The sequence below is a fragment of the Serinus canaria genome, chromosome 11 (assembly GCF_022539315.1).
Source record: "Serinus canaria isolate serCan28SL12 chromosome 11, serCan2020, whole genome shotgun sequence".
NCBI lineage: Eukaryota > Metazoa > Chordata > Aves > Passeriformes > Fringillidae > Serinus > Serinus canaria.
This window is the reverse complement of record NC_066325.1, coordinates 14182388-14207546: the sequence shown is the minus strand read 5'-3', so window position 1 is coordinate 14207546 and position 25159 is coordinate 14182388. Positions and strand designations below refer to the sequence as shown.

The 25159-nt window shown below is 47.6% G+C and overlaps 3 protein-coding genes across 5 annotated transcripts in view; 2 read left to right on the top strand and 1 right to left on the bottom strand.

The window, feature by feature from the left end:
• Positions 1-194: 194 nt before the first annotated feature.
• On the bottom strand, positions 195-3010 carry THAP11 (THAP domain containing 11). The gene has a single exon (XM_030227527.2). It carries the CDS (start codon positions 3008-3010, stop codon positions 2276-2278), a length of 735 nt encoding a protein of 244 aa, XP_030083387.1. The 3' UTR covers positions 195-2275.
• CENPT (centromere protein T) lies at positions 3009-14915 on the top strand. Its single transcript, XM_018914859.3, is given in 14 exon segments — positions 3009-3226; positions 3228-3324; positions 3631-3757; positions 4258-4351; positions 4535-4668; positions 5459-5492; positions 6674-6816; positions 7285-7713; positions 10240-10416; positions 10742-10930; positions 11582-11660; positions 12925-13098; positions 13833-13937; positions 14551-14915. Coding segments are annotated over 14 exon segments (2124 nt in total). The 3' UTR covers positions 14675-14915.
• A 2086-nt stretch (positions 14916-17001) lies between these two features.
• RANBP10 (RAN binding protein 10) overlaps positions 17002-25159 on the top strand; it is a 65258-nt gene continuing 57100 nt past the window's right edge. The window contains exons 1-2 of one of the 3 annotated variants that reach the window (XM_030227482.2): positions 17002-17306; positions 18178-18289. In XM_030227482.2, the coding sequence (XP_030083342.2) occupies positions 17102-17306; positions 18178-18289 (317 nt within the window). In that variant the 5' untranslated portion in view covers positions 17002-17101. Of the gene's footprint in view, positions 17307-18177; positions 18290-18587; positions 18693-25159 lie in introns of those variants that run through there. The other 2 variants (XM_009090714.4, XM_050979027.1) reach the window with 2 other exon arrangements.

Here is a 25159-nt window from a genome sequence, read left to right as displayed (position 1 = left end):
GACCTCTGCACAGGTAGGGGTGTGGTACACTGAACTGACCTCAAACTCCTCTTCCTCACCCTACATGAATGTAAAGATAGTCCTGCTGTTCCAGCTGTGGAGCTGACAATGAAAAGATGTTACAAAAGAAAAGACAAAGCTACAGTCGCAACCTTTCAGAAACAGATATATAAACCACAAGGAGACAGGAAACGTAAGAAAACAAAATATACTTTATTAAAATTAAGCATGTTAGCACCTCAGTGTAACCTGGAGAAGTCAAACAGTCCAGCAGGTAACCAGTCCAGCAAGGCCAAATGGCTGAACATCCTGAAGTGCATCCTGATGGTAGAAAAAGTACCATGACTGCCAGGACATGCACGCTCTGAAGAAGCTCAGGTGCACAACCAGCCTCGTTTGCAAGGAGGGATGTTGTGCTGCCTACTGTCTTGATGGGAGCATCTAGAGCTGCTGGACCAATCACATATGTTAGATCCCATGGTGGAGCAGGTATCTGCTTGTCCTACAAAAGAAACCAAAAACAAACCCAAAACAACAAGCCAAACCAACCAAACAAAAAAATTGCTGCTAACTCGACTCGCAGAAAAATCAGTATAGCACAGAGCTGGAGAGCTACATATCAGATTGGAGAATAAATTAAACTGAAGTAACAGCAAGGACTTAGTACATGGATAGACATGTAGCATCCTTACAGATGACCATCCAACTTGGCACACACGTTAATAAAAAACGACCCATGCATCACATAGCAGGCTGTGACAACCTGGAGCTGAACTGGCTTCAGGATCTACAGAGAAACCTCCGGCTACAAAACCCCACGGTGCCCTTTTGTTCCGCTCTATACAGTGTCGAAGCTGATGGTTGTAAAGCTACATTAGCCAGTGTTACAAAGATTACATAATTTCAAACTAAAGATACTTTTTACATTTAGAAAATACCTCTATAAAATTTAGTAAAAGTGACATCCCAATCTACTGAGCACAATGTACTCTGGTTCCAGAAGGATCTCACAGAGCCAGGGAACACCTGGGAATTCTTCCCTCCAAGGTGAATATGGGCACACTGTGGTGAAGTGCCCTTTGTTCTCAACATCCGTCGTCATTGCCCATTGCCACAGGGCCATACTGGGGCACCACACACCCCCCTTCTCCTCCTCCTCCTCCAAACTGCTGAGGGATCTGTTCCACCAGCCAGGCTGGAAGCGCATAACCAAGCCAAACCCGTGGCTTTGCTACCCTCACTCCACCCTCTTTCTAGCCAACGCTGATTTGGTTTCCTGTTGCAGAAAGTGAAGGGACTGATGCTGGCTAGAAACAGAAAGTACACAACCATTCCACATAGATTTGTTACAATACTCGTAAATCTTGGTTTAAAACACACAAGCAGGTTTTAGTATGGTCTTGCCTAATGTACAGATTATTAGTCATGCCAACTAGTTTAGGATTAGTCAGGAAAGGTTTGCAACCACTGCAGGTAAAGTCACTTCTGTTTCATCCTGGTTCTCAGAAGGAAAGCCAAGGATTAAAATTCCAATGTGTTACGAAGCCTCCATTTCATTAGAGGGAGTCTTAAGCCAATGAGATAAACTACAGCTGTTAAGTGCCACCGTGTTCCTTGTACCAGCCTGTAATCCTTACTGGTGTCGAGAGCATGGAGACAACTGTAACCAATTCACACACGCTGCAGAGAAAGCAGAAACTACACGGTACAAGAACACTCTTTAATCTGGGGGTACTGTCACGCTAGGAACAGCAGTCTTTTATGGCATCAGTAATTTACTGAAGAAACACATCACCCTGAGAGGGTTTCTAAAGCTTTCCTCCACTGAACGAGACATCACCGACCATCCTGCGATGGGGACAGCGCCCACGGCAGTCGGACACGCCTTCTCCAGGGTAGTGTTGCTGTTACCTCACTTGACACAGAGCGAGTTTATTTGCTGAAAACTGATACCCTACGTCCACTTAGTGACGACTCGGGTCCCATCCACGCTACGAGCAGCGCGTTCCGACACCGCACACAGCGGGTTTGATGGGCCCGGCATGAGGTGACACCGGAGACAACGTCGGGGCGATAACGGCGCTGGGCACCGAGCTGATCCAGTCCAGGCAGGGGAATCCGATGGCTTTGCCCAGCCGGGGGCTGTTGTGGCGTGGGCTGAGCCGGGCACGGAGGGGCCGCGGTCCATCCCATCTCTGCTGTGCCCGGCACCGCACCGAGGGCGGCGGAGGCTCCGGGATGGAGAGCCCCGCGCCGGGCCGGGCGCTGGCAGCGCTCAGAGGCCGTGGCGCTTGCGGGTGCCGGCGCTGGCGGCGTGGAGCAGCCGGTCCTTCTCGCGGATCTCCTCGCGGAGCTGGGCCTCGGCCAGGCGCAGGCGGCGGATGCTGCCCTTCATCTCCTTCATCTTCACCTCCAGCAGCGCGATGATGTCGCGCTGCTCGTTCAGCTTCCTCAGCAGCTCCTCCGACGTGGTCCCCGACGACAGCGAGTACGAGTGATCGGGGGGGCCGCCCTCCACAGGGCTCTCCTCCCCCGCCGCCGCCGCCGCCGCCGGTACCGGCACCGGCAGCCGCACGGGGCTGGGCCCGATGGTGGCGGCGGCCCCGAGCTCCACCTGCACCGTCAGGTCGATGGGCTTCACGTCCTCGGCCGCGCCCCCTGCAGGGGCCTCGGCGGCGGCCGCGGGGCCCTGCGGGGCGGCGGCGGCGGCGGCGGCGGGGCGGGGGCGCCGGGCCCGCTGAGCCTTGCGCTCGTTGACGCCGCGCAGCGGGAAGATGGTGGGGACCCGCACCAGGTAGGACTTGCGGCCGCCCTGGAAGTGCTCGCTGCAGACGCGGTGGCCCGTGGTGGGCTGGAAGGTGCTGAAGCAGCCGCTGACGCCCGCCCGGGAGACGTTCTTGAGCCAGAGGCGCCGCAGCTCCTCGTCCTTGGGGAAGGTGTAGAAGTGCAGCGCCTTGTCGCGGTGCGAGTTGTTGTAGCAGCCCGGTACGCAGCAGGTGAAGCCCGGCATGGCCTCGCGGGGCGGGGGGACACCCGCGGCGAGCGGGGCGAGCGGCCCCGCCGAACTACAGCTCCCACAAGGCCCGCGCGGCCTCTCGCCGCCGCCGCCGCCGCCGCCCCGGAACTACGCGGACCACAATGCACCGCGCCGCCGGCGGAACTACCCGCCCCACATTGCGCCGCGGCCCCTCCCGGCGCGCGCGCGCGCCTCGCGAGAGGCGGCGGGAGGCGGCAGCCGTTACTGGACCCGCCATGGCTGACGGGCGGTCCCGGGCCAGGCTCGGCCCTAGGCGCAGCGGCCACAACGCGCGGGCGGCGGCACAGGTGCCCCGAGGGGTCTGCAAGGGCGGGCGGGAGGCGAGAAGAGGGGAGGAAGAAAGAAAAAAAAGGAGGGAGGAAAGGAGAGTCGCTGTTGGGATCGAGTCTCCCGCGGGACTCTCCCGCTGCCGCCCGCCCGGTCGCAGCGAGGCCTCTGAAGCAGGAGCTCTCTCTCTCTTTGGAATTTGGAAAAAGTTTCTTACCAGCTTGCTTAGCTTGTTATTAGAACATGGATGATGGATGCTTATGGTGTTGAGGTCTTTAATAATAAAAATACTAGCTTTGAATTCGTTGTCTCTTTTTTCCCTCTAGACTGGATTGAGTCTAGAAAAGAAGAGTAAATTTGTCAGAAGCACCTTGGCAAAGCAGAGTCTGGGAGTCTTCCCTGATCTCAGAAATGGCACACCACGGCTTATGCTCAAGAGATTCATGCAAAACCGTAAGTGCCTTTTTTTCAGGAGAATTGAGAACAGAAAAAAAAGTGGTTTTGGAAAGTTAAAAAAAACAGAGGGTGTTCCTTGGTGGCCTTTCCCTGTTACACGAAACAGAAATCAGATTGTTGGATGACTGCAGGGCACCTGCATGCAGGATACAGCTGTTTGGGAGACCAGGCCTTGCACTGGTGAAATCAGAGCTTTGGAGATCCTCTTCAAAACCCTCTTCACTTGGTCTTATCCTGATGACTGAGCACATAATCCTGGTGCAGCCTTTGGCTGTAGGATCAGCTGTGAGTTATTCTGCTGCAGTTCAGGGAACCCCTGTGCTGCCCCCTGTCACCAGTGGCTTTGTCACTGCCAGCCTTCCTGGGAGCAGAACCCAAACAGTGTTCACTAGGTCTTTATTTTAACCTGCTAGTAAATGTTATTTACAGCCTGTAGTGTAGGTGTGACATTCTGCTGTATTGAACTGAGGAAAGGAAATGTTCCGGTTTGTTGGCAGAGCCCCAAGTTTCACCGTTGGCACCTCAGATGTCTAACCAGGAAGACACAGAAGAAGCTCATTCAGAAGTCCCATCTAAGAGGGTTTCCAGCATGTAAGTAGGGATTTTTTTATAATTTACACTTTTATTACACTTCTATTACACTATTATTACAGCTGCAGTTTCTGTGGTGGGATTGGGGAGCAGGACTTCTCTACTTGTGTTTCAGTGATCAGAATTGCATCTTGTCAGGTGGGATTATCAGAAATGCCTCTCCAGCTTGGTTTGTTTTGGTAGGGGGGAACTGCAGCTGCCAGATGTTGCTCCTGAGGACACATCAATCACTGTGTTCCGCATGAAAAAGAAGAGAAGGAAACTCAGCGTTTCTGAATTTGAGAGGGCAGCAGAGAGACGACTTCCCCAGTATCAAGGTAAGGCTGTTCAAGAACTGCCTTGCTCAGTGCTGCATTTGCTGTCAGCTGGTTCTCACCAGCTCAGCTCAATGGTCAAGGGCTGCCCAGCTGGGCAGTTGTAGGTTTGGAATCCAGATTGCAATATCTCATTAAAAGGGAAAAATGGAGAAAGTAAAAGCCCCCATCCTATCAAATTTAAAACAGACCTTTTTAAGCCAAGTTCTAGGTTCTGCCACGCCTATATATATAATTTCCTGACTGCTTTTGCAACTTGGTGCTTTTTGAGTTTTGAAGTGTCTCCAGAGGAACCCTGTCTTCTTCTCAGTTCTAGAAACTTTAAACTACAAGCAGCTGCTTACTTTCCGCGGCAATTATATAAAATAATTATAAAGTTCTTGAGTTCCAGTTTCATCAAGAGTCTGTGGAATAGTTATTTATATTTCTAAAACTCCAGATGTGTTTGGATTGGGTTGCTAAAGGGTGGTTGTGACCAAGACCTAACATCTTGTTATCAGTGTAGTAAAGTTAAATTATTAAATCTGAGGGTATGTGCCATGTTAAATTTTCATTGAAATAACTATTTTCTTACCCTTTCAGAAATTGCTTATTAGATTTCTAATACACAATTCTGAAATGCAGACAAGAAATAGTAAAACAACCCCATTATCTGGTTCTGTTTGCACCAAAGTATGATGTTTGAGGATTGTAGCATGGCTGGCTCTGAAGAGAGGAAGATCCATTGGGATGTTCCTGCAGCCTGATGTGTAAAGGGTAATTTTTCAACTAATGTGCCATCCACTTTTTCTAGCTCAGTCAGCGTTGGAGAGCACAGTTATGACTCGGTGAGTTTAACCTAAAATGTCTTAAATTCTGTGTGTCCTGGCTATGATCACATCTGAAGGGGTGAGGAACAGTGCAGATGCCTGGGTGGTCATGTTCAAGACCTGTGTTAGTGTTAGCAATAACACTGGCATTTGCCCCTCTGCTGATGGAATTTGAAGGTGTTGCACCACACACCTTTGAATTTCAGAAATTGTGGCTCTGCACTGTATGCCTGAGTTGGTCTAGCTTGTATTGCTAATATTGCTCCTCTTTTTACTTGCTTGGATCATTCCTTTTTTCCTTTTGTTTACATGTTTCCAGCAGTAAATTAGTACACAATATACCTTAGAAAACTATGTAAATCAGTACACAATATACTTTAGAATATTATCCCTGCCTCTTCATAGTTTTATCGTATCAATTGCATCTGTGCAGTATTTTCTGGACTTTAAAGCTTTTTAGTGAGTCAAAGAACTTACTTTCTGGTGTTGCGTGTACTTTGCAAATGACCCTGGCCAAAATCAGCACATTACTTCACCTTTCTCAGTGCAGCCCTTGCCTGGGGTGCCACACAAGATGCTTTTTGGGGCTGTATTCTGAACTTCTGTCTTTGAACCCTCTGAAGCCCCTTTTTAATTGGCTTGCCTGGAGAGAGGGACAGGAAGTCATTGAGCATGGTCAGTCTTCAGGGTGCAAAATACCTGCAGTGAGAAACGTTTCCTATGCTTTAGGTGTTGCTGTCAGCTCTCTCTTAAACCATTCACAGTGTGTTAGTAGCTGTACTTTGCTGAGAGTATTGATAGTAAGTAGATTCTTAAATTTATTGGGAAGTCCTCTTACCATCCCATTGTCATCTAGGGTATATCTAGGGTATATCTTTACTCTCAAACTTCCCCCCCCCCCTTTTTTTTTTTTTTTTAAGATATTTAAAATTCCTGACCCTTTTGTCAGCTGTAGTGTTGCAGTGTCTCAGGGAGGCTTTAAAACAGTCTGCTTCCTGATCTCTGTCATACATATCCTGATGTTGGGTGATAGTATGACAATAAACAATTCATTTAAAGACTGACATATAACCTTCAAGGGGTTTTGTGGAAATTTCTCCTAGTTCTGCAAAATGTATCACTGCTAGTGCCATCATGTCTATGCTCTGAGGGGGAAAGTGGGGTGTGTGATTTTGACAATTTTCCCCCTGTTTTTGCAGGTCCCTTCATATGTCTGTGGGTTCCTTGCTGGCCCCAGACACCGTTGAAAAGAGGGGCTTGCTCCGGAGGCCCAAAACACGCAAGGCTGTTGACATGCAAGCCTTTGAAGGCAGAGTGGAACAGAACATGCTGAAGAGCAAAGGTTTCTTTAGTGGTGTTATTTCTCTTTTAAAAGACAGGGCCTTACATTAAAGGGGCTTTTAGAAGCATTTACAGAAGCATGGTCTGTATTTTAGAATTTAAAATTTACTAACACATTGACAGAAATAGAGTGGGATTTGGGAGGCAAGGTTAGAATGAGGTTCTGCCTCGGCAGTTCCTTTGATTCTATGCACTTAAATGTGTACTTTGCCCAGTTAGGTAATTTAAACCACAGGAATAGTTGGGGATCATCTTCATCTGTGGGTACGGAGGTCTCTATTGTTTGGTAGTGACATTTGTGTGCACAGAAGTGGGGGTCATACAGTGTCAGTTTTTGATCTGTTGAGGAGGAGTAAAATTTGGTTGAATGACTTAAATTTGTGAATTACAGAAGTCCTGGTAGTATAGTGTGTCCCTATGACCTTGAACAGTTTTTCACACAAAATTTGTTTTAAAACTTTCTCAACAGGACAGAATGATCTTTTGGACTCACAGTCTGCATCTGGGATTCGAACAAGCATGCTGACCAGTGATGCAGATATGATGATGAATAGCACAGAGCTCTTTGTTCAGCCCCAGCTGGATGAAGAGAGCCAAAATAAATTGTCTGCTCTTGAACCCCAGCTGTCAGATTCAAAAACTTCAGCACAGAGGAGCCCGATTTCTGATGCAGATCAAGAGGAAGCAAAGCTGGAGGGCCTGGTATCCAGTGTGAACACAAACCCGGGAAGGACTCAGAGATACTCCAAGAGTTCAAGCCTTGATGATGAGCATGTTGACAGAATGACTCATGTATCCCCAGAAATCCCTGCAAAACAGGGAGAAGAAAAGCAAGATCACTCCCAGCAGAGTAACCGAATGGCACAGATTTCTTTAATTGAAGAAGAGGTGGTTTGCAGTGAGTACTGTGGGTTAAGGCTTAGCAGGTGTTATCTGAACTCACAGAGTGGTTGAGGTAGAAAGGGACCTCAAGGTTACTTTCTCTTGCCCCTCTGCTCTGGCAGGGCCACATAGAGCAAGTTGCCCAGGACCCTGTCTAAGTGGCTCTTACGAGTCTCCAAGGGTATTGAATGCAAACTGTCTTCCTTATGTTCAGATGGAGACTCCCATATTCCAGTCTGTGCCAGCTGCCTTTTCTCTTGGCACTGGGAAGAGTCTGGCTCTGTCTGCCTTATACCCTGCCTTCAGGCACTTGTGTATATTGGTAAGATCTGCCCTAAGCCTTCTCTTCTCTAGGCTGAACAGTCCCAGCTCTCTCAACCTTTCCTTCTAGGAGAGATGCTTCAGTCCTTAAACTGTCCTGGTGAGCCTTTGCTGGACTCTCCACTGTTTCCATCTCTCCTTTGTACTGGGACCCCAGAAGTGGGCACCCTAAATTGGTTACAAAAATAAGGAGATAATATGTAGATTATGTAGACAGACTTGGAAGGGATCTCTGGAAGTTCCTAGTCCAGACCTTCACTGTGGTATGGTCACTTATTTGTCATAGCCAACCTCTTTATTGTCTCCAGGGCCTTAAAAATCTTTGGACAGTGGCAGTTGCTTCCCTGCTCACTCTGTACCAATGCTTTTCAATTCCTATTGCTTGCCAGTTTTCCCCTGGTATCTCTCCTTGGCATTCGTTTCCCTGGCTTTGTCCTGGTTCTGTAAATGGGAGCACATTTTCCTCATAGTGTTTGGACCAGGCGAAAGTTGTTTTGAAAGAGTAAGGGAAGGAATCAACAGAAGAAGGTTAGTTGCTCACAGAGCTCCAATGGCAGGCATTTTTAGGACCAAGGGAAAGATAATGCAGAGTGTGGAGAATGTGGAATAGAGGACTGGATGAAGTGAGGAGAAGAGGAGGGGGAGTGAGCTGATCTTTAAGATGCTGGTGTTAGTAAGGCATTAATGTCAGATGTTAATGGTGACATAGTTCTGCTCTGCCACAGGAGGCTGCTAGGGGTGTTGCTCCTCAGTGTCAACTGAAAAACAGTTGCAAAGATTTTTCCAACTGGTTCCTAAGATTTGATGCCAACTCCCTAAACTTCTTGAAGTACACACAAGTGTTTCTTGTGTGTCTTCTTCTCCCTCCTTGGTTGATTTTTTATTTACCAGGAAAGTTAAAAGAAAATTCAGAAGGCTATCACGAGATACATTAATGATCTGTTCTAGGTGTTTATAGCTGGAACTCCTCTCTGCCCTCCAAAAGTTCAAGTACAAATTTGGGATCCCCAGTCACTCTAAATGTTTCCCACGCGTATTTGAGACAAGTTGTGTCCCATATAATCGAAGACCTAGAAATAAATCATACAGATGACGAGATGATTAATACAGAGGATGGAGTGGAACAGGAAAAGATTTTCCAAGAGGGTAAGAAGTACTTTCGTTGTAGAAAGGGAATGGAGTATAATTTGATTTAAAAAGAGTTTTTCAGGTGACTTGTAAAATAAAACTTATTTTACTCAGAGACTTAATTGTACAGTAGATGCTGGAAATAATTTAATTCAAGACATGCCAGAAATACTTGTTTAGCCCCTGTGTTGATGTAGACAGTCCAATATTCTGGTTAGTGAAATTGATATAATTGGTTTTTGCACTACCTTTGGCCAGATTTCCTTGTGCCCTTCACTTGGGCTTGGGGTTCCCAAGGCCTTGCCACTCTTGTACTTTTCAGTTGCTGGAGAGGATGGTAAAAGTGCAGTTTGACATCTTTTGGTCCTGGACTCAGCCAAAATTTCCAAACCCTTCAGTGAGTGACAGCATTGTCATGTGTGTCCTGATGTCAGAGTGCCCAATTTTCACAAAGCAATTACCTGTGTGGGTTTCTGCTTAACTGAGCTCCATAGTAACAGTGACATAGTAACACATACGTGGACTATATATGTAGTATAAAGGAAAAAGGAATACTTAAGTAGTCAGTAGCTCAAGTTTTTAAACACAAGCAAGTCATGTGTCTGTATTATTTCTCATCCTGCATGCCAGAGGCTGGTCCTAGATGGTTAAAACTACTCTAGGCTTTCTTCTCTCTACAATGGAATATATCTCTTACAAAATTGTTTATTCAGAAAAATGGACGAAATGAGGAGGAGAATCTGAGCACAAACTCCAGGTATTGTTAGATTTAAAGGAAAAGAAATTGGTCTTTTACACAATCACCAGAATTGAAAATGGCCATAAAGATGGCAGATCTGGAGGAGCTCTGCTTACTGTAAGTAAAATTCCTTCATTGGGATCTGATGGGCCCCTAATTAGGTGGCTGTGGAGGAAACACAGGAAAAGTTGGGCATTTCTCAGCTGTGAAGGGAACTGCATCTGCTTTTCTTATTTACAGCTTATGGCTGAGTTTATTTATCACAAATAAATTCCAGTGGTGGTTGAACTGTGTGCTGGTGGTTGGTTGGGGTTTTTTTGTAGATGAAATGTATGATAGAATTTCTTATTTTAGCTGCAGAACATGGTGCAAGTGCTGGATATTCTGAACATTTGGAGAAGAAACTGGCTGAAAAAGCAGAATTGCAGATAACTGCAGGACGTGCCAGCAGGGGTCAAACAGAAATGGCTCCTTCAGCAGCAGAGGAAGTGGAAGAAGGCAACGCTGGAGCCCATGGCTCTCCCAGAGCTGGTGAGGACACCTCTAATGCTGGCAGCTCTCTGTAGTGCCAGAGTGCTCTCATGCTGCATGACTGGCATCAGTGCTGAGAGAGACACTTAACTTCCTTTGTTTTCTGGAAGCTGGGCTAATTACTGGGGAAATATCAAACTGATTTTGTCATTTTAAGCTGGAAGACTGCGTTTTATTTAAAGGGAAACCAAAATTGTACCAGCAGTAGTGTTTAGAAATGTATTGTTACAGCAGGTATCTTTGATTAAAATTTACTAGTGAAAGTTCCAGAATCAGGCAAAGATATTTGTTTCAGTGCTTTATTTTTTCTGTTTTGGAACTCTAGAACGTGAGATTACCAGCGGCATTGGAGCTGAAAGTCTGGGCAGGCACTCATTTGAAAAACCTGAGATGACTCCATTAAATGAATTTGGTGAACAAGGAGATGAGCTACAGGACCAGGCTATTATGGTAAATTTGGATAGTTCAGTGGAAGAGCCTGCTGAGGATGAAGCTGAACAGCCTGCAAGTCAAGGTAAGGAATCTGCTCAGCATTTCTGTTAACATTGTTCTCTTTCCTGCTGTCACTTGTTAAGAAGTGAAGAAGTTGAAGAGGGAAGTTAAAGACAATGCAAATTAGACTTGCAGGAAACTGCTATAGGTTCATAGCAGAGAACAGGTGAGATGCTGATAATAGGAGCCTTGCCTGGAGGGAGTTAGGAAAGTATGCAAACAGGGAGAAGTTTATAGTCTGGCCCTTGAAATGTGACTCTGTAGCTCAGCTTGTCCCTTTGTGCAGGAGAATTTGCCAGTGGCTTAGCAAGATGACAGAGGTAACTTCTAGACTTTAAAGTTCTCTCTGGTTAAAAAGGATGCAGCTTTGTGGCAACCTGAATGAACCCAGCCATCAGCCACTGCAGCCTGGTCCTGAGTGTGTGTCCCTGCAGCCTGGCCAGCCAGCTGGGCCAGCACAGGGGCCCAAGGGGAGCCACCAGCCTGTGTGACAGGAGCTGTGGGGGGGTGGCACTGCAGCAGCCAGCAGCTGTGCTGGCTCAGGATGCTGTGGGGCACAGCCAGAGCACAGGCATGTGGGGAGCTAGCTGGGTTTCTCTCTGCTGTGGTAGCACTGCCTGCTCCAGGAGTTGGGGAAAGACACTTCAGTTCCTCCAGTACTTTTTTTCCCCAGAGGTCTCCATGAAGACTCCTGCGTTTGTCCGAGCTCCAGCCCACAACCTCCTGCTGTCAGCAAAACTTGCTACTCCCAGGTAAGCCAAGCTATGTCCAGCCTGGCAGAGGTGAGGCTGGGGGCAGAGCAGAGCCTAGCTTTGCCAGCTGCTCTGGCAGCTGCCGCAGAGTACAAGCAGTGCTGAAGTCTTTGAGTGAATGTCAGGGCTCTTTCAGAGCAGTCTGATGCCTTAAGGCTTTCCAATGAACGTTCTTGTAATATTTTCTTGTGCTAAAGGCCAAAACCTTTCCTAGGAATTTCAATTGGTACGCCACTCTGGAGCCATAGACTCCAGTAAGGGATGCAGAGGCCCTTGCAGAAGAGGGGGAATTACAGATGGCAACACACTGATCGCCTGGAATGACATACTTGTATTGACTGCAGAAGCCTAAAGCTGTGTGCACTTGCCATGTGCTGCATAAAATGAAGCTCTCCTAGAGGCAGAAAGTGAACCTGTCCTCTGCATTACTCCAAATTAGTTAACACTTGCACCCTCTTGACTAGAAATTTGGTTTCATCGGAAGCTCTAGCAGTGGGTCCTAGGGAATAGGAGGAATCTTCTAGCCATGATTTAGAGCTTTGTCTATTAAAGCAATAAACAAGAAGACAAAAATTCTTTTGCCCACATATGGGTGGACTGGAGAGAGTCAGGTGGTCCACACACCATCTCTGGTGTTTTGCATGTGTTAGCCTGAGATTGTAGTTTTTTTCTGTTGTTTTCCAATTATGTTCGGATTGAATCCATGGGTTTCACTTAACTCTTCTATATTACAATTTTTTCTATTTTAGAATGGAGGACAACTGTAATTTCTTTTAGGACTTACAGTCTTGTTTAATGGGGGAGTGGGAAACCCTACAACCCACAAAAAAGCCCCCATTGAAGATCTTAATAGTGTAGAAGGATTCCCTGCAGAGCAGCTTCCCCTTTCCACAGATGCAGAGGTGACCTGTGGTGCCTTAGACTTTGTGCACTACTGTAAAGGGAATACTGCAGGGATGCAGTTGGAAACTGCAGTTGTGTATTGCAGAGAACTCCAGTTTGCTGACTGTGTTACATGAGCACTCTGGAATCAAGGCAACTTGAGCCTGGATTGATTCTGTCAAGGCCATGATGCCACATGAACTCTTTGCAAACTGCTCTGTGTGGCCATGAGAGTTTTGAAGGATTGGGAAGGAGAAAGAATGGAGAGCTCAAGGTAGTTCTTAGCCCTTCCAGTTCAGCTCAGGGTTTCTCCAAACTCAGCCTGATGTTCTCTGCCTCTCCTTTATTCATTCAATGTGTGAATTTTCAATTTTCCTCAAAGGTCTCCCCTGCAGCGGCTGCAGCCTAAGACAGTTGGGAACAAGACAAAGAGATTGGGAACATCCCAAAAGAAACCACGGGAACCTCAAGTACCAAGGAGTTTAATAAAGGAGATATTCAGACATTTTGCTAAAATGCCAGTAACCAGAGATGCATTCCAAATTGTTGAAAAATGGTACGTAGCAACAAACTGCTCTTTCCATTATTTTTACTGTCGAGGTTTTTTCTTTCTTTTCTCCCCAGAAGTAATAAACCTGCTGGGAGTGCTGCTGTTACAAGCTGATAGCCCTCTCTGTTTAGCTGGCAAGAGTCTTGGGAGGCCTGATAAAAATGGGCAGAAATGTGCCAAGTGCTGTGTGTTGCCATGTGGATATCTGATCAGTGCTGCCTTTCAGGAACATCTGGGTTTTGTCCCAGCTTGTAGTAGTCAGATTGTCTGTATCAATTTGCATGAGCAGGATGGCTCTGGACAGTGGCCATCATGCTGGGCAGAGGCTGTGCTGTGTTCTATTGGAATCCAGGTCTCTCAGCTCTTTGCACCCTTAGACCTTGTTACCTTCATGAGTAAAGTCTCTGTATTGTTTCAACACTGTCACTGCAGCAGGCAATATCTGACCCTCAGTGCTGATTTCTCTGTCATTGGTGTCAACCCCTGCTCCTGCAGGTGTGGGAAGTTTGGGAAAGGTACTGGTTGTGCAGCTGTTTCACAGCTGTCTTGGCAGTGAAGTTTCAGGGAGCCTGAGCTGAGAGCCAAGCTTTGTTCGTGGGCTGGAGAGTTTCTTCTCCCCCAGCTTTCCCTGGCAGGCTGTGATCTGCACAAGTAGCAGCTCTGGTGCAGCTTGCCCTACAGAAGGGGGTAAGTAGCTGATGTTCACATGTTCCACAGCCTGCTTTGATTTCCCCCCTCAGCTCTGAGAGATACTTCAAGCAGCTGAGCAATGATCTGGAAGCTTACAGCCACCATGCAGGGAGGAAGACAGTGGAGGCAGCTGACCTGGAAGTCCTCATGAGAAGGTAATGGAAGGGTTGTTACTAATCTGCAGTAGTGTTTGGTGTTGCTTTGATGGCCCAGTAATACCTGGTTGTTTCCAGAATGTGCCACCAGCAGTGTTTGCATAGTAAGTGTGGGATCTGGGATTTACTTTGTGTGAGGCCACTTCTGCCATAGCCTACCCAGCTGGCAAATGCCAGCCACCTCTGAGTTGTGACTGTAAAAAAATCTGGGCTATTCCCTTCTGTTACATCATTCTGTGCACATCTTCAAAGGGTAGAATTTATCCCATGGTAAGTGGATTGTGAATTTGAAAAACAATGAGCCTCTACTTTGGTCCTGATCAATATAGATGAATATCCCCATGGTAAACAGTGGGAAGCTCTTGGGAAGCTGCTCTGCAGGACCCCTCTGGGTCTCTCTGCTCTGCTGTGTGGGCAGTCCTGCATTGCACCATGCACAGGAGCTCAGAAACTGCCTGCAAACACGAGTCTGGAGCTGTTTGTCACAAGCAGTCAGAGCATTTCAGCTCCTAAATGCAAAAGTATCACTGCAAGAAAGCTTTACTCTGGTATTGGGTGGAAACACATTTCACTAACAGCTCTTATTTCTTCCCTGCTCTCTCTGTGGCCCAAGGCAGGGGCTGGTGACAGACAAGATGCCTCTGACAGTGCTGATAGAGCGTTACCTCCCCCTGGAGTACCGGAGGCTCCTGATCCCCGTGGCAGCGAGTGGAAATAAAGTGATCCCCTGCAAGTGAAGGTGCAGGGCTGGCCCCTGGGCTGGGATGGTTGTTCACTGCTCCATGTGTGCTTTTCCACACATACCCATTCAGGCAGCCACTGCTGGATGTTCTCCTGAGGGGAGGCAGCTTGTGCTTCGGCCACCACACCACCCTGCTGGGTCTCACCAGCCTTTGTTACAAGTAATTTGACTATCCATATTTTTATATGTTACCTTTGAATACTTGTACAGCTCTGATAAATAAAGTGTTACATGTATTTTTTTGAGATGCCAATGCTGCTGATGTCAGTGAGCTGAGAGGCTCCTGCATTGTGGTGTTCAGCTTGTTCCTAGCAGGCATTTGGCTGTGTGGGTGCTCTTCATGCCAGCCATGGTGCCCCTTTGTTTTCCACTGGTGTTCCTGTACAGGCAATTGCTGCTTGGAGGAGCTGGTCCATGCCGTGCTCCTCACACAGGGAAACAAAAAAAACTTTTGTTTGGGGTTGTACTGCTTCCAGGGAGCCTAAATCACACTAGGAATGAGATCTGATGCAGCAAAGGGTGCCAGGGAGTGTGACTTTGTAGGATAGTTCAGAAGCTGGGAAGGAATAATGCCTGTCACATGTACCAGTTTCAGAGGGGTGGAGATGGATTCTGGACTTTCTCTTCAGTTCCTTCTGGGCAGTCAGTGTGGCAAGAGTTGTTTCTCCCCATCTGAGGCTGTCCTAACTCCTGCTGCAAGTGTGGATCCTCCTCCCCTCCAGGTTATGCTGTGTGTGCAGTACAGCCTCCTCAAACCACAGCCACATGGCACAATTCATCGGGACTCCTGGAAATCCAACCCAGCTCTTGGCAGCAGAGCTGGAAGTTTAACAGGTTCTGAGCAACACTGAAGGACACAATGGCCAGTACAGTTAGAATCTCTTCAGCAGGCAGTGCCAATCCAAATGGCGGGCATTTTTCAAGGATTTTTTCAAAACAGTTCCATTAATACAACAAAGAGCATTTTTTGCTGATACAGTGTGACTGAAATGCTGGAAAGAGAAGGGTCCTTTGAGAAGCTCTGCTGGGAGCAGTGTCTGCATGTCCTGCATGGATGGGATTCCCTTCTCCAGTGTGTGTCAGAGTTCACTTTCTTCCCAGCAGAAGGTGCAGCTTCCCAATGGGAGGAATGGAAGGAGTCAGTGCTTTGCACCTGCTGCTTGTCGCATGTTGGGCTGACACTGGCTTTGGATGTTCTTGGAAATTCTTCAACTCACTGGAGCCTTTTCCTTAGACTGGGTGTATTCCAAACAGTTCATACCTCTTTGCCAGTCTGGAGCCTCAGAGGCTGTAACTTTTGTATCAAACTGGCTTGTACAGTTATCTAAATATATATAACTATGGGTGTAGTCTAAATACATAACCATATAAATACTCTCTCAAGGAAAGGAAGATCATTCTGTCAAGAGCACTTTGTGTCAGACCTGTAACTTCAGTTGCAGACCAAGAGAATGCAGCTCTTGCTTTAAGTAGGTCCCCAGTTGCTTTGACAGTCATGGCTTTGGAATGATGACAAGGGCCTGTTTATTGCTATGGAGACACGGAAAAAAGAATGGAAACATGGAATTATGTGTGTCATACACAGAAGAATGAACTCATACTAGAAATCTGCTCAATGATCTTGTTTTTCTTCCTGCTGGCCGTGGCTTCACAACAGTAGTTCAGTTTTTGTGGTGTACTCTCATATATATATCTATCTATAGATATATATATATCTATCTATATATCTATATATATCTTTATATCTATCTATATATATATAGATATATATATACACACATACATACAAAGACTGTCTAGTCATATGGATCCAGCTGGGAACCAAAGGATCCTTTGTGAGCTGCAGGGGTCAGCCGGGGTCCCTCGTGCCTTGGCAGCGCGGAGCCGTCGCTTGTCCCGGTGTCCGGGCTTTGCTCTGTTCGTTCCTCAGCCCCCTCCGCCATGGCGCGCGCGCTCCGTTTACCCATCGCCATGGCAACGGCTACGCCTGCAGGACCCCCTCCCGCGCCGCCATAGCTGCCCACGCAGCGCCTGACGCGCGGGCGCCGCGCGGCGGCCGAAACCGGCCCGTGAGCGGAGGCGGCCGGCGGGCGCCTGCAAGCGCTGGGCGGCCTTTGGGCTCCGTGCTGACGCGGAGCACGCTGGGAATGGGAGTCTCGCACCCAACGGCACTGAAGGGAGCAGAGGGGAACGGGGACACGGTTCCCAGCGTGCCACGCGCCGAGGGGGGGAACGGGGCTTTGCACGCTCCGCCTCTCGGGAGTTGTAGTCTCGGCGAGAGACAGGGACAGACGGACCGGAGCGACGAGGACTGCGCTTCCCGTCAGGCGGCGCGGCTCCATTGTGGGCACGCTCGCAGCCCATTGGCTGGCGGCCGCGGCCGGGCCTCGCTCCCCGCCCGCTGACACAAAGCGGGTCCAAGATGGCGGAGGCGGGCGCGGGGAGCCCGCACGGCGGGGACGCGGCGCCACCGGGGCCGCCCGAGGAGCAGGAGCTGAGCCGGCGCCTCCGCCGCCTCTACCCCGCCGTCAACCAGGACGAGACGCCGCTGCCACGTTCCTGGAGCCCCAAGGACAAGTACAACTACATCGGCCTCTCGCAAGGCAACCTGCGCGTCCACTACAAAGGTGCCGGGCTGGGGCGGCGGCGCCGGGTTCGGCCTCGGCCCGGAGCGGGGCGGCCCCGGCGTGGCCCTCGGCCCGGCCGCTCCGCGGGGCCCGCCGGGCGCGGGCTGAGCCGGCAGCGGGTCCGGCGGGCCCGGGGCAGGGGCGCTGGGAGCAGCGCGGGGCCGGGCGGCGCCGAGCTCCGGGCGCCTGCTTGGCCCGGGGCCCCGGCTGGGCTGCTGGGGTTGGGCTGCTGGGGCTCGGGAGCGGAGGTGCTGGGGAGCCGGGGGCTGTCCCCGGCGGAGTGTGGGGCCTTATATAACGCTGTGCTGTGCCGCTCGGCCGGGCCCGGTGCAGGCAGACCGTCTGTTTACTCTGTCATCCTGCTCAAAACACAGCCGAGGGCTCGGATGGCCCCGACACGCTGCGTGACTCGGGCTTTGGCTCCTCGGGTTTACACCAAAGAGCTGCTCACTGACTTGTAGGGCGATGTTTTCCTTGCTCGCTGTTGGAGCTGTTCTCCCTACCCACCCAGCGGAGAAGTGATTATTCCTTTTCTAGCCTGGCTAGTAAACACTGATGTCACTCCTTTCTTGTGTAATCATTTTTGTCTTCTGTCTGTGTACACTCGTCTGTGGGGAGGGGGAGAGGTGGTACTGAAAGTCTTTCTCAAAAACTTCCTAGTGAAAACAAAGGAAAAGCTGAAATGCTTGTGGTGTAGGAATTGTTCTTGGTGGCAGTGCAGAGTTGTATATGCTGGTTCTCTGGAACGTGTGCTTTAAATGGCTGGCTCTGTGTAGAAACAGATCCCTGCTGGCTTCAGACAGTGAGGCTTTAGATCAGGATATGTGAGAGGCCAGATCCCCTCGGTACTTACATTTCTGTTCTTTCTTAGGTCACGGTAAAAATCACAAAGATGCTGCCTCGGTCAGGGCCACTCACCCCATCCCTGCAGCCTGTGGCATTTATTACTTTGAAGTGAAGATCGTCAGTAAAGGTAGAGATGGGTAAGTGCTCATTGCAGCTCAGTGCTTGGGGATGTGTGGCTGGCAGCTCGGCTGGACTCTGGCCTCCTTTCCGGAAGGGTTCCAGGTCCCGTGGCTGCTGGGTGCAGCAGGCAGGCACAGCATGGGCAGGTTTTGTCTCCTGCTGAATGGATGTAAACGAGGTGGAATGCCCTGGAAGCAGAGGCATTGGCACAGCTGCGTCCTGAGCTCTTGGAGATGGGCACTTCTAAAGTAATTCAGTACACTGGGCGTCTCTGCTGCGATATGAATTAAAATAGGTTTTCTTCTTGCTGGCAAGGTCTGGACACTCTGATTTCTGGAATTGTGATGCCTCAGAAATGAAGTGAAGCAGAAGGGAGGAGTTTTGAGCTTAATTTTGGACCGCTGCAGTGGTGTTGATGTGGTGAGGAGTACTGGAGCACTGGGGAAAGCAGTAAAGGGGCATTTCTAACAAGGTCTGGAGTTCTCTTGTTAACGTGGATTTAATTTTTACTCATTATGAAGGTGTCCGTCTGCTCTGTGTGGATGGCCCTGGCATTGTTTGTTGTTAAAGGATGAATATGGCAGGAATATTATCTGGAAGGGAAAGCCACACAGGAGGAGGGATTGGGTGTAATTAATTAATCCAGTCCTTCAGCTGGGACATTTGAACTCTGACCAGTTTAAGGGTTGTGGGGAAGGCAGCAGATGTTCCTACTAAAAACCAAAAAAAAGTGACAACTTGTTACAGTTAAATTTTTTTGCTGTCATTGTTGAAGTGAGAAGTGGCCTACTTGTAAAGGGACTTGGAAGGATCTCAGTTTGTGCTGCATTTAGGCCCTTGATAATTGCTAGGTTATCTGCCAAGGTGGATGCTGGGCTGAATTCCTCATAAATGTAGGGAAAAGACCATCCTTATTCCTTCATTTCACTGACCTGGCTATTAACTGCTTGTCTGTTTTGAAACTGCCCTTGATTAGTTTATGTAACTGCTAAAACTGAAATAATTTGCAGTGAGCTTCAAGACAATTTTCCAAAGAAATCACATTACAAAAGGTCACTGAACAGCACTTAATCTTTACTGCAGTCGAGATCAGTTTTAAAGGGAGATAATGGAATTTTCTGCTTGTCTCCCAAGATCAGTTTTCTGTATTAATGATTTGTTGTTTTTATTGTATTCTGTAATTACAGAGACTTTCCAGGAATAATTAATTCCAAAGAGGCAGACCCATGTGTGTTAACCCAACAACCTGAACAGGAGCTGCTGATAGTTCTGATCTGAGGTGGGGCAGTGGAGAGGCTTTGAGAGCCTCTCTGATGTCTCAGCCATTCCTGTGCCTTGTTTTTCTTTTGCTGGTGGAGACAGATCCAGCTTTTATCTTGTACAGAGTGGTGCTGGGGATTTGTGGTTGTGAATTTCCACTGTAGCTGCTGCCTGGCTGTCACTTGAGAAGGTTTTTTTTTTTTGTGTATCTCACCTTTAATAGTTTGAATTGTTCCTACTGGAGGCTCAGTGTGTTGTACTGGTGAACTGTGGCAGACATCTCTACTGGGGAGGCTCCCCAGTGTAGATTTCATCATGGTGACTTCAGTTCAAAGGATTGAAGGTGCAGACATCTAAAGAAGGGATTGAGGAAATGAAGTTCTCAAGCAGTGTAAGTGGCAAAGCCTGTCCCTAGGAACAGCACTTTAGCAAGGGGAGAGGAAGAGGAATCCTGAGCTCATTTTCAGAATGGGTATTTCAGCCTCTGCCCTAGAGCTGGTTATTTGACTTCTGTGTGAGGTGAGGATGTGCAGTTATTCCCTGTGTATCTCCTTCTGGAGTTTGTGATGGCATTTCACATTTGGGTTTAAAATGTGAGCAATTTGGTTTTGAAACAATACTTACTCTAGAAAGGCTTTGGTGAAGTGAATTTCAGGAAGTGTTGATGAGTCTGATTTTGCTCAAAGCTGTTGTCTTTCTGTGCTCAGCACTGTTAGTTGAAGGCACTGCACTCTGGTTAGATACTGACACTTGCTAATAAACAATAGAAATGAAGGTTTCAGATAAGAAATGGGATAGAAGCTCCCAGTGGCTCTTAATGGAGAAACAAGAACCCCAGAGCTCTCACGATGCCTTTTTGCAGCCTGCCACGGGATGTTGCCTGTGTGTGACATGCTCTGATAAGAGGCTTCTTGAGTTGGCATTAGGCAGTGCCATTTTGGATTGGTGATGTCACTGTGGGAGAGAAACCTGAGCTATGGAGATGACTCAGGTGTCAGGACCACCTTTTTAACTTCTCCCCTGCTTTTCATTGGACTGAGGGGATTTAAAACCAATATGCTCTGGTTCTCTCCTCTTTTCTCCCACCACATCATATCCTTGCAGTCAAAGCACACATCCCTGCCTCCCCCTGTTTTCCAGGCTGAGAACTCCTGTGCTCACCCCAAAGTCAGCACAGGGGAAGAGGGAGGGAGGGACTGCAGCAGCACAGACAGAAGTTGCTTTCTCCTGCCACAGCTGGTAGAAAAACTTCTTTTGCACTGCCTTGTCTCTCCTGTGCCTTAATGCATCTTCCCCAAAAAGGTGCTTTTGTTAAAGTAGCAAACAAAATGATTCATGAAAACTCTGCCTTTGCCTTTGCCATCATTAAACTTTTCTGCCTTAGCATTGGTAAAATCTTATACTGGTGGATATTGCAAAGCAAGTACAGCATCTAAAAAGTCCGTTTGGTGTATGTAAGAAGCTTTTAAGAATAACCTTTTTAGCTTTGGATTTTCCACTGCTCATGAGATAAAACCACAGTCCTTTGAGAAGGACAAGCGTGATTCAAACTTACTTTTAGTTGAATGGTAGCTATTTTTTATTCTGGTGGATTTAGTCTTCATTGATAAGAGGTCATGTTTATTTACTGGGTTTATTTTTTGTGCAGTTTTGTTTTGTTTTTCTGGGAGAGGAGTGGCTGCCAGGATACCATTGAAAAATTGTCTTGACAAGGTTTCTAGGTAACACGGAACAAATCAGATCTGTCAGATCTGTTGCTGCTTCTTGAGGGGGGAGATGGTTCTTATCCTCAGAGAGCAGAGGAGAACTTAGTTTCAGTCTCTAGTCCCAGCCCTCCTGTCACCTCCTTGTCTGTGCTGAGCATGCAGGGAGTGGTTTCACAGCACTTTGGGATGATACATGTCAGGGCTGTGGGATTCTGCCCTTGCATTTGCTGTGTGTTTCTACCCCTTCCCTCATGCAGACACACTGCTACCCTGTCCTATGGAGGGCTGGTTCAGGAAGATAACTCGTGGAAAATAATGGATGATGATTTCATCTATTCACATCACTGTCAGAAATTACTCCTTTTTTTTTCCTCTTTAAATTGAGGTCTGCTTTTCAGGGTTCCTTTTATTAATTGAAGGCGAGTCAATAAAGGGATGGCCTGAGCTGGCAGACAAAAGGGTAGGATTGCAGCAACCCTCAGTTCCATTCAAAGTGTTGTTGAACAGTTTTGTTTTAAGACTTGCTGGTGGTTAATTCCTGAGCCATTGTGTGCTTGTCTCCTGAGTGTTGTCAACTGGAACAAAAGGACAAGAGGCAGTGGGTCACAAGTTGTGGCAAGGGAAATGCCAGCTGGACATAAGGAAGAATTTTCCTTTGTGAAGACGGTTGAGGACTTGAACAGGATGCCTGGAGAGGCACTGGCATCTCCCTCATCATGTTTTTCTGGGGAAGCCCTCAGTCTGCTGCCTGATAGATGTTTCAGAGTTCCTTATGCTTTGGACAGAAGGGTGAAGAAAGAATGTCCCAGGGTCCCTTCCTGTCCAAACCTCTGCGTGAATCTGTGGATGGCTTGCTTCCAGCATTCCTCAGATGAGCAGATTGGCAGAAATGCCTGTGACTCCTCTGTTCCTGAGCTGCCACAAATAACTCAGGCTTTTATCCCTGTGCTGTTCATAACAGTTCAACCTTAGCAGTATTTGAAGCCCTGAACTCTTGTCCTCTCTCCCTCCAATACGTGGTTCTGCGTGGTGGTGATTTGTCAGCACATCTCACAGCCTCTGTTCCCCCACTCCATGATCTCTGCTTGGTAAACAGGAACAGAGAGAGACTCATCAGGATAGGGCAGCCAGCCCACAACTTAGAGGCTGTTGTGACTCAGAAGGACAAGTCATCCTTGTTGTCCTCTTTATGCTGGGGCAACGTGAGCTGTCTGTGGGTGACAGTGTGTGTTCCTGACCACCAGTTTGGTTTTTTGACTGGTTTTACCTCCCTCAGCCACGTGCTGGCTTATGATGGAGTGTAACTGGGGAGGACATTCCGGAGGCCAGCCCTGATGATGCATGGGTTCTGAATTCTGGCAAAAGTCACCTGTCCTGCTGCCTCCTCTCCATTTCTGAGCTGCTACTGGAACAGACAGCCCAGCAGCCTGTGGATTGCCTTTGCTGTCTTTTCTGGGAATGGTTTGGTGTTGGACAGCTGCAGTACTCATGGGTACTTTGGTGTGCTGGCATCCTGACCTCTGTGGTAGGGACAGAGCCACTGCCTGCCCAGAGTGACTCTGTGCAGACACAGCAGGTGTGCTCTGTGGGCAGAGGAGGTGCCAGGGCAGCCTCGTGGTTTCATGAGGACTTTGAGCCATACCCAGGAAGCATCTCAGGATGGCTTTTCTTTTTGCCATGGTGTGTTTTTGTGTGCCAGCACTAGTGACTGTGTTGTGAGCTCCAGTGTGTTCACAGTCCTTTTGCTGGATCAGTACCTGAAACAGTGATTTCTGCATTAGGTGGAGACCCAGAAAGGCAGGAGAGGGAAGCTGGAAAGACATAAGCCACAGGAAATGCTGGTAACCTTCTTCCAGCATCATTCCACAGTTGCTTTGAGCTGTGCAGCCTGTTGTCCAGAGATGTTGGTCAGCACTAGCTTAGGTTGAGGACAGTTTTCTGGGAGAGGGAGAAAGAAGTTTTTTGAGGAGAGTGGCTGAAGAGCTAATCAGCTTGGTCCATACCATAGATTTATTTTAAATCTTCCTTTAGCTTTCATACGCAAGTTCCATAATCCAGACTTAAAAATAGCTTACTTTCTCTCTGACTGAAAAAGAAAAATAAAGGTCAGATGTGTTGGTTGGTTGCAGTCTGTACATTAGTAACAAATCATCTGCCCCTTTTCCTTGCTTATGTTTCTCCTTGCCAACTTTTCATTTCTCCTCAGCATATGGTGAGTGTGATGGCTCTGGGAAAAGCCTTTTGCTCGTGTTCTCTAATGGCTTCCAGATGCTGCCAGAGGCCTGTCCATGGAGAGCTCTGACAGCCCTGGCTGCTTGTGCTCAGACACCTTGGCGTGCCTGTCTGGATGTGGCTGTAGGGGAGGGTAAGGGACATTCTATAGGAATTGAGGATTTCTTCTGTGATCCCTGATTTGTTACTGCTAAGCCTGTAAATAATTGATTTCCTCCCTCCCCCCTTTTTTTTTTTTTTCCATCCTGGTTGCCAAGAATCCAAAACCAGCACAGGGAGGGGGGGTTGTTCTGATTGCAGGTAGGTCTGCTTGTTTGAATTTATGCTGTTCTGCAGACACTCATTTAAACAACCCAACACATAAATAAAGCCCCCAAGTAGATTCCATCAACAGTTCCTGCCTTGCTCCCATTTGCAGATTGCCCAAGCAAGTCTTTCTTGCTCAGCCACCAGCTGTGCCTTGGTGCTCTCACCTGTAGAGACTCATTTTCTGCAGAGGTTTTGTGTCAATTGATGACACCTCACACAAGTTGTGATTTCTTTGTCATTGTTCTGCTACACTCCCCTGAAAGGGAGTAATATTGAGAGCAGCTTCTCAGTGTAAAGGAGTCATGAGGTGGGAATATCTGATTTGCAATTGATAGCTTTTTAAATTCCTTTATTTTTTTTTATCAATGAAGTGGAAATTTAAAATGAATGTTTTATAGCAGTATCATGGTCTATCCATTGTAATAGTTGAGTATCAATTTATCATTAAAATTACTTGTGAAATAAGGCAATGAAATGGAAGCAGTGATGGTGGTATGTGACTTGTCCACTTGTGATGTGTGGATTTAGGTATGTCTGAGATTTCCTATATTTCTGACTGCGATAATTGTTTTTGTTGTTGTTGGGGTTTTTTGTTCAGCTTCCTATGAAATTTTGCACAGTAAAGAAGAAGAATGTTGGGAAGGGGTTATTTTTGTTTGGTTATTTTTTCATCCCCCCTCCCTCTGCTATTTCTGAGTATCTGTTATAGAATAGGTAAGAACATGTCAAAAGCAAACTCTAGCAAAATCAACATCTTTAGAATATATGTAAAACATTTCTATGCTCAGTTCTTCAGAATATGTTTGCAGTTAAATCAAATCACGGAATAATGGGAACTAATTATTTACATATTCTAAACTTGCAGATCTAAGGAATTCTGGTAATAATAACTTTTGGAAGCTGGGTAACTTTTATGTCGGAAAACACCTTTTTTTCACTTGAGAAGCCTTGAAATTATGAACTGCTGAAGAATTTATCATCCAGTGTGAAGCTTTGACTGTCTTTCTTCAGCTGTCCACTGAAGCTGATTTGTGTTAGTTGTGGCCAGATTAATTTTTTATCCTGCTCTTCTAGCAATGGGATTTACATTGTACCTGTGATGTAAGACTGCATCTCTGTTTCCACACTACAATCTGCCTGCTTGTTTACAAGTTCTTTGTATTGATGCCCTGGTCCACGTGAAGCCTTTGTCCCTTGTTGTGGAGATGTCAGTGTGTAAAGATCTGTGAGTTCAGTGTGTGGTGCTTTCCCAGCACTCACCCAGCTCTGACTCTCTGCTGCTGTTTAAAGAGAAAGTGTTCTTATTTCACCAGTACATCTCTTAAAACTTCAAGTGTTACTTTTTCTCTGAGATGTTTTCCACATAATTAATCCCCCCTC

Coding starts and splice junctions, on each gene's coding strand:
- THAP11 (XM_030227527.2), bottom strand. CDS start 3,010: ATGCCGGGCTTCACCTGCTGCGTACCGGGCTGCTACAACAACTCGCAC.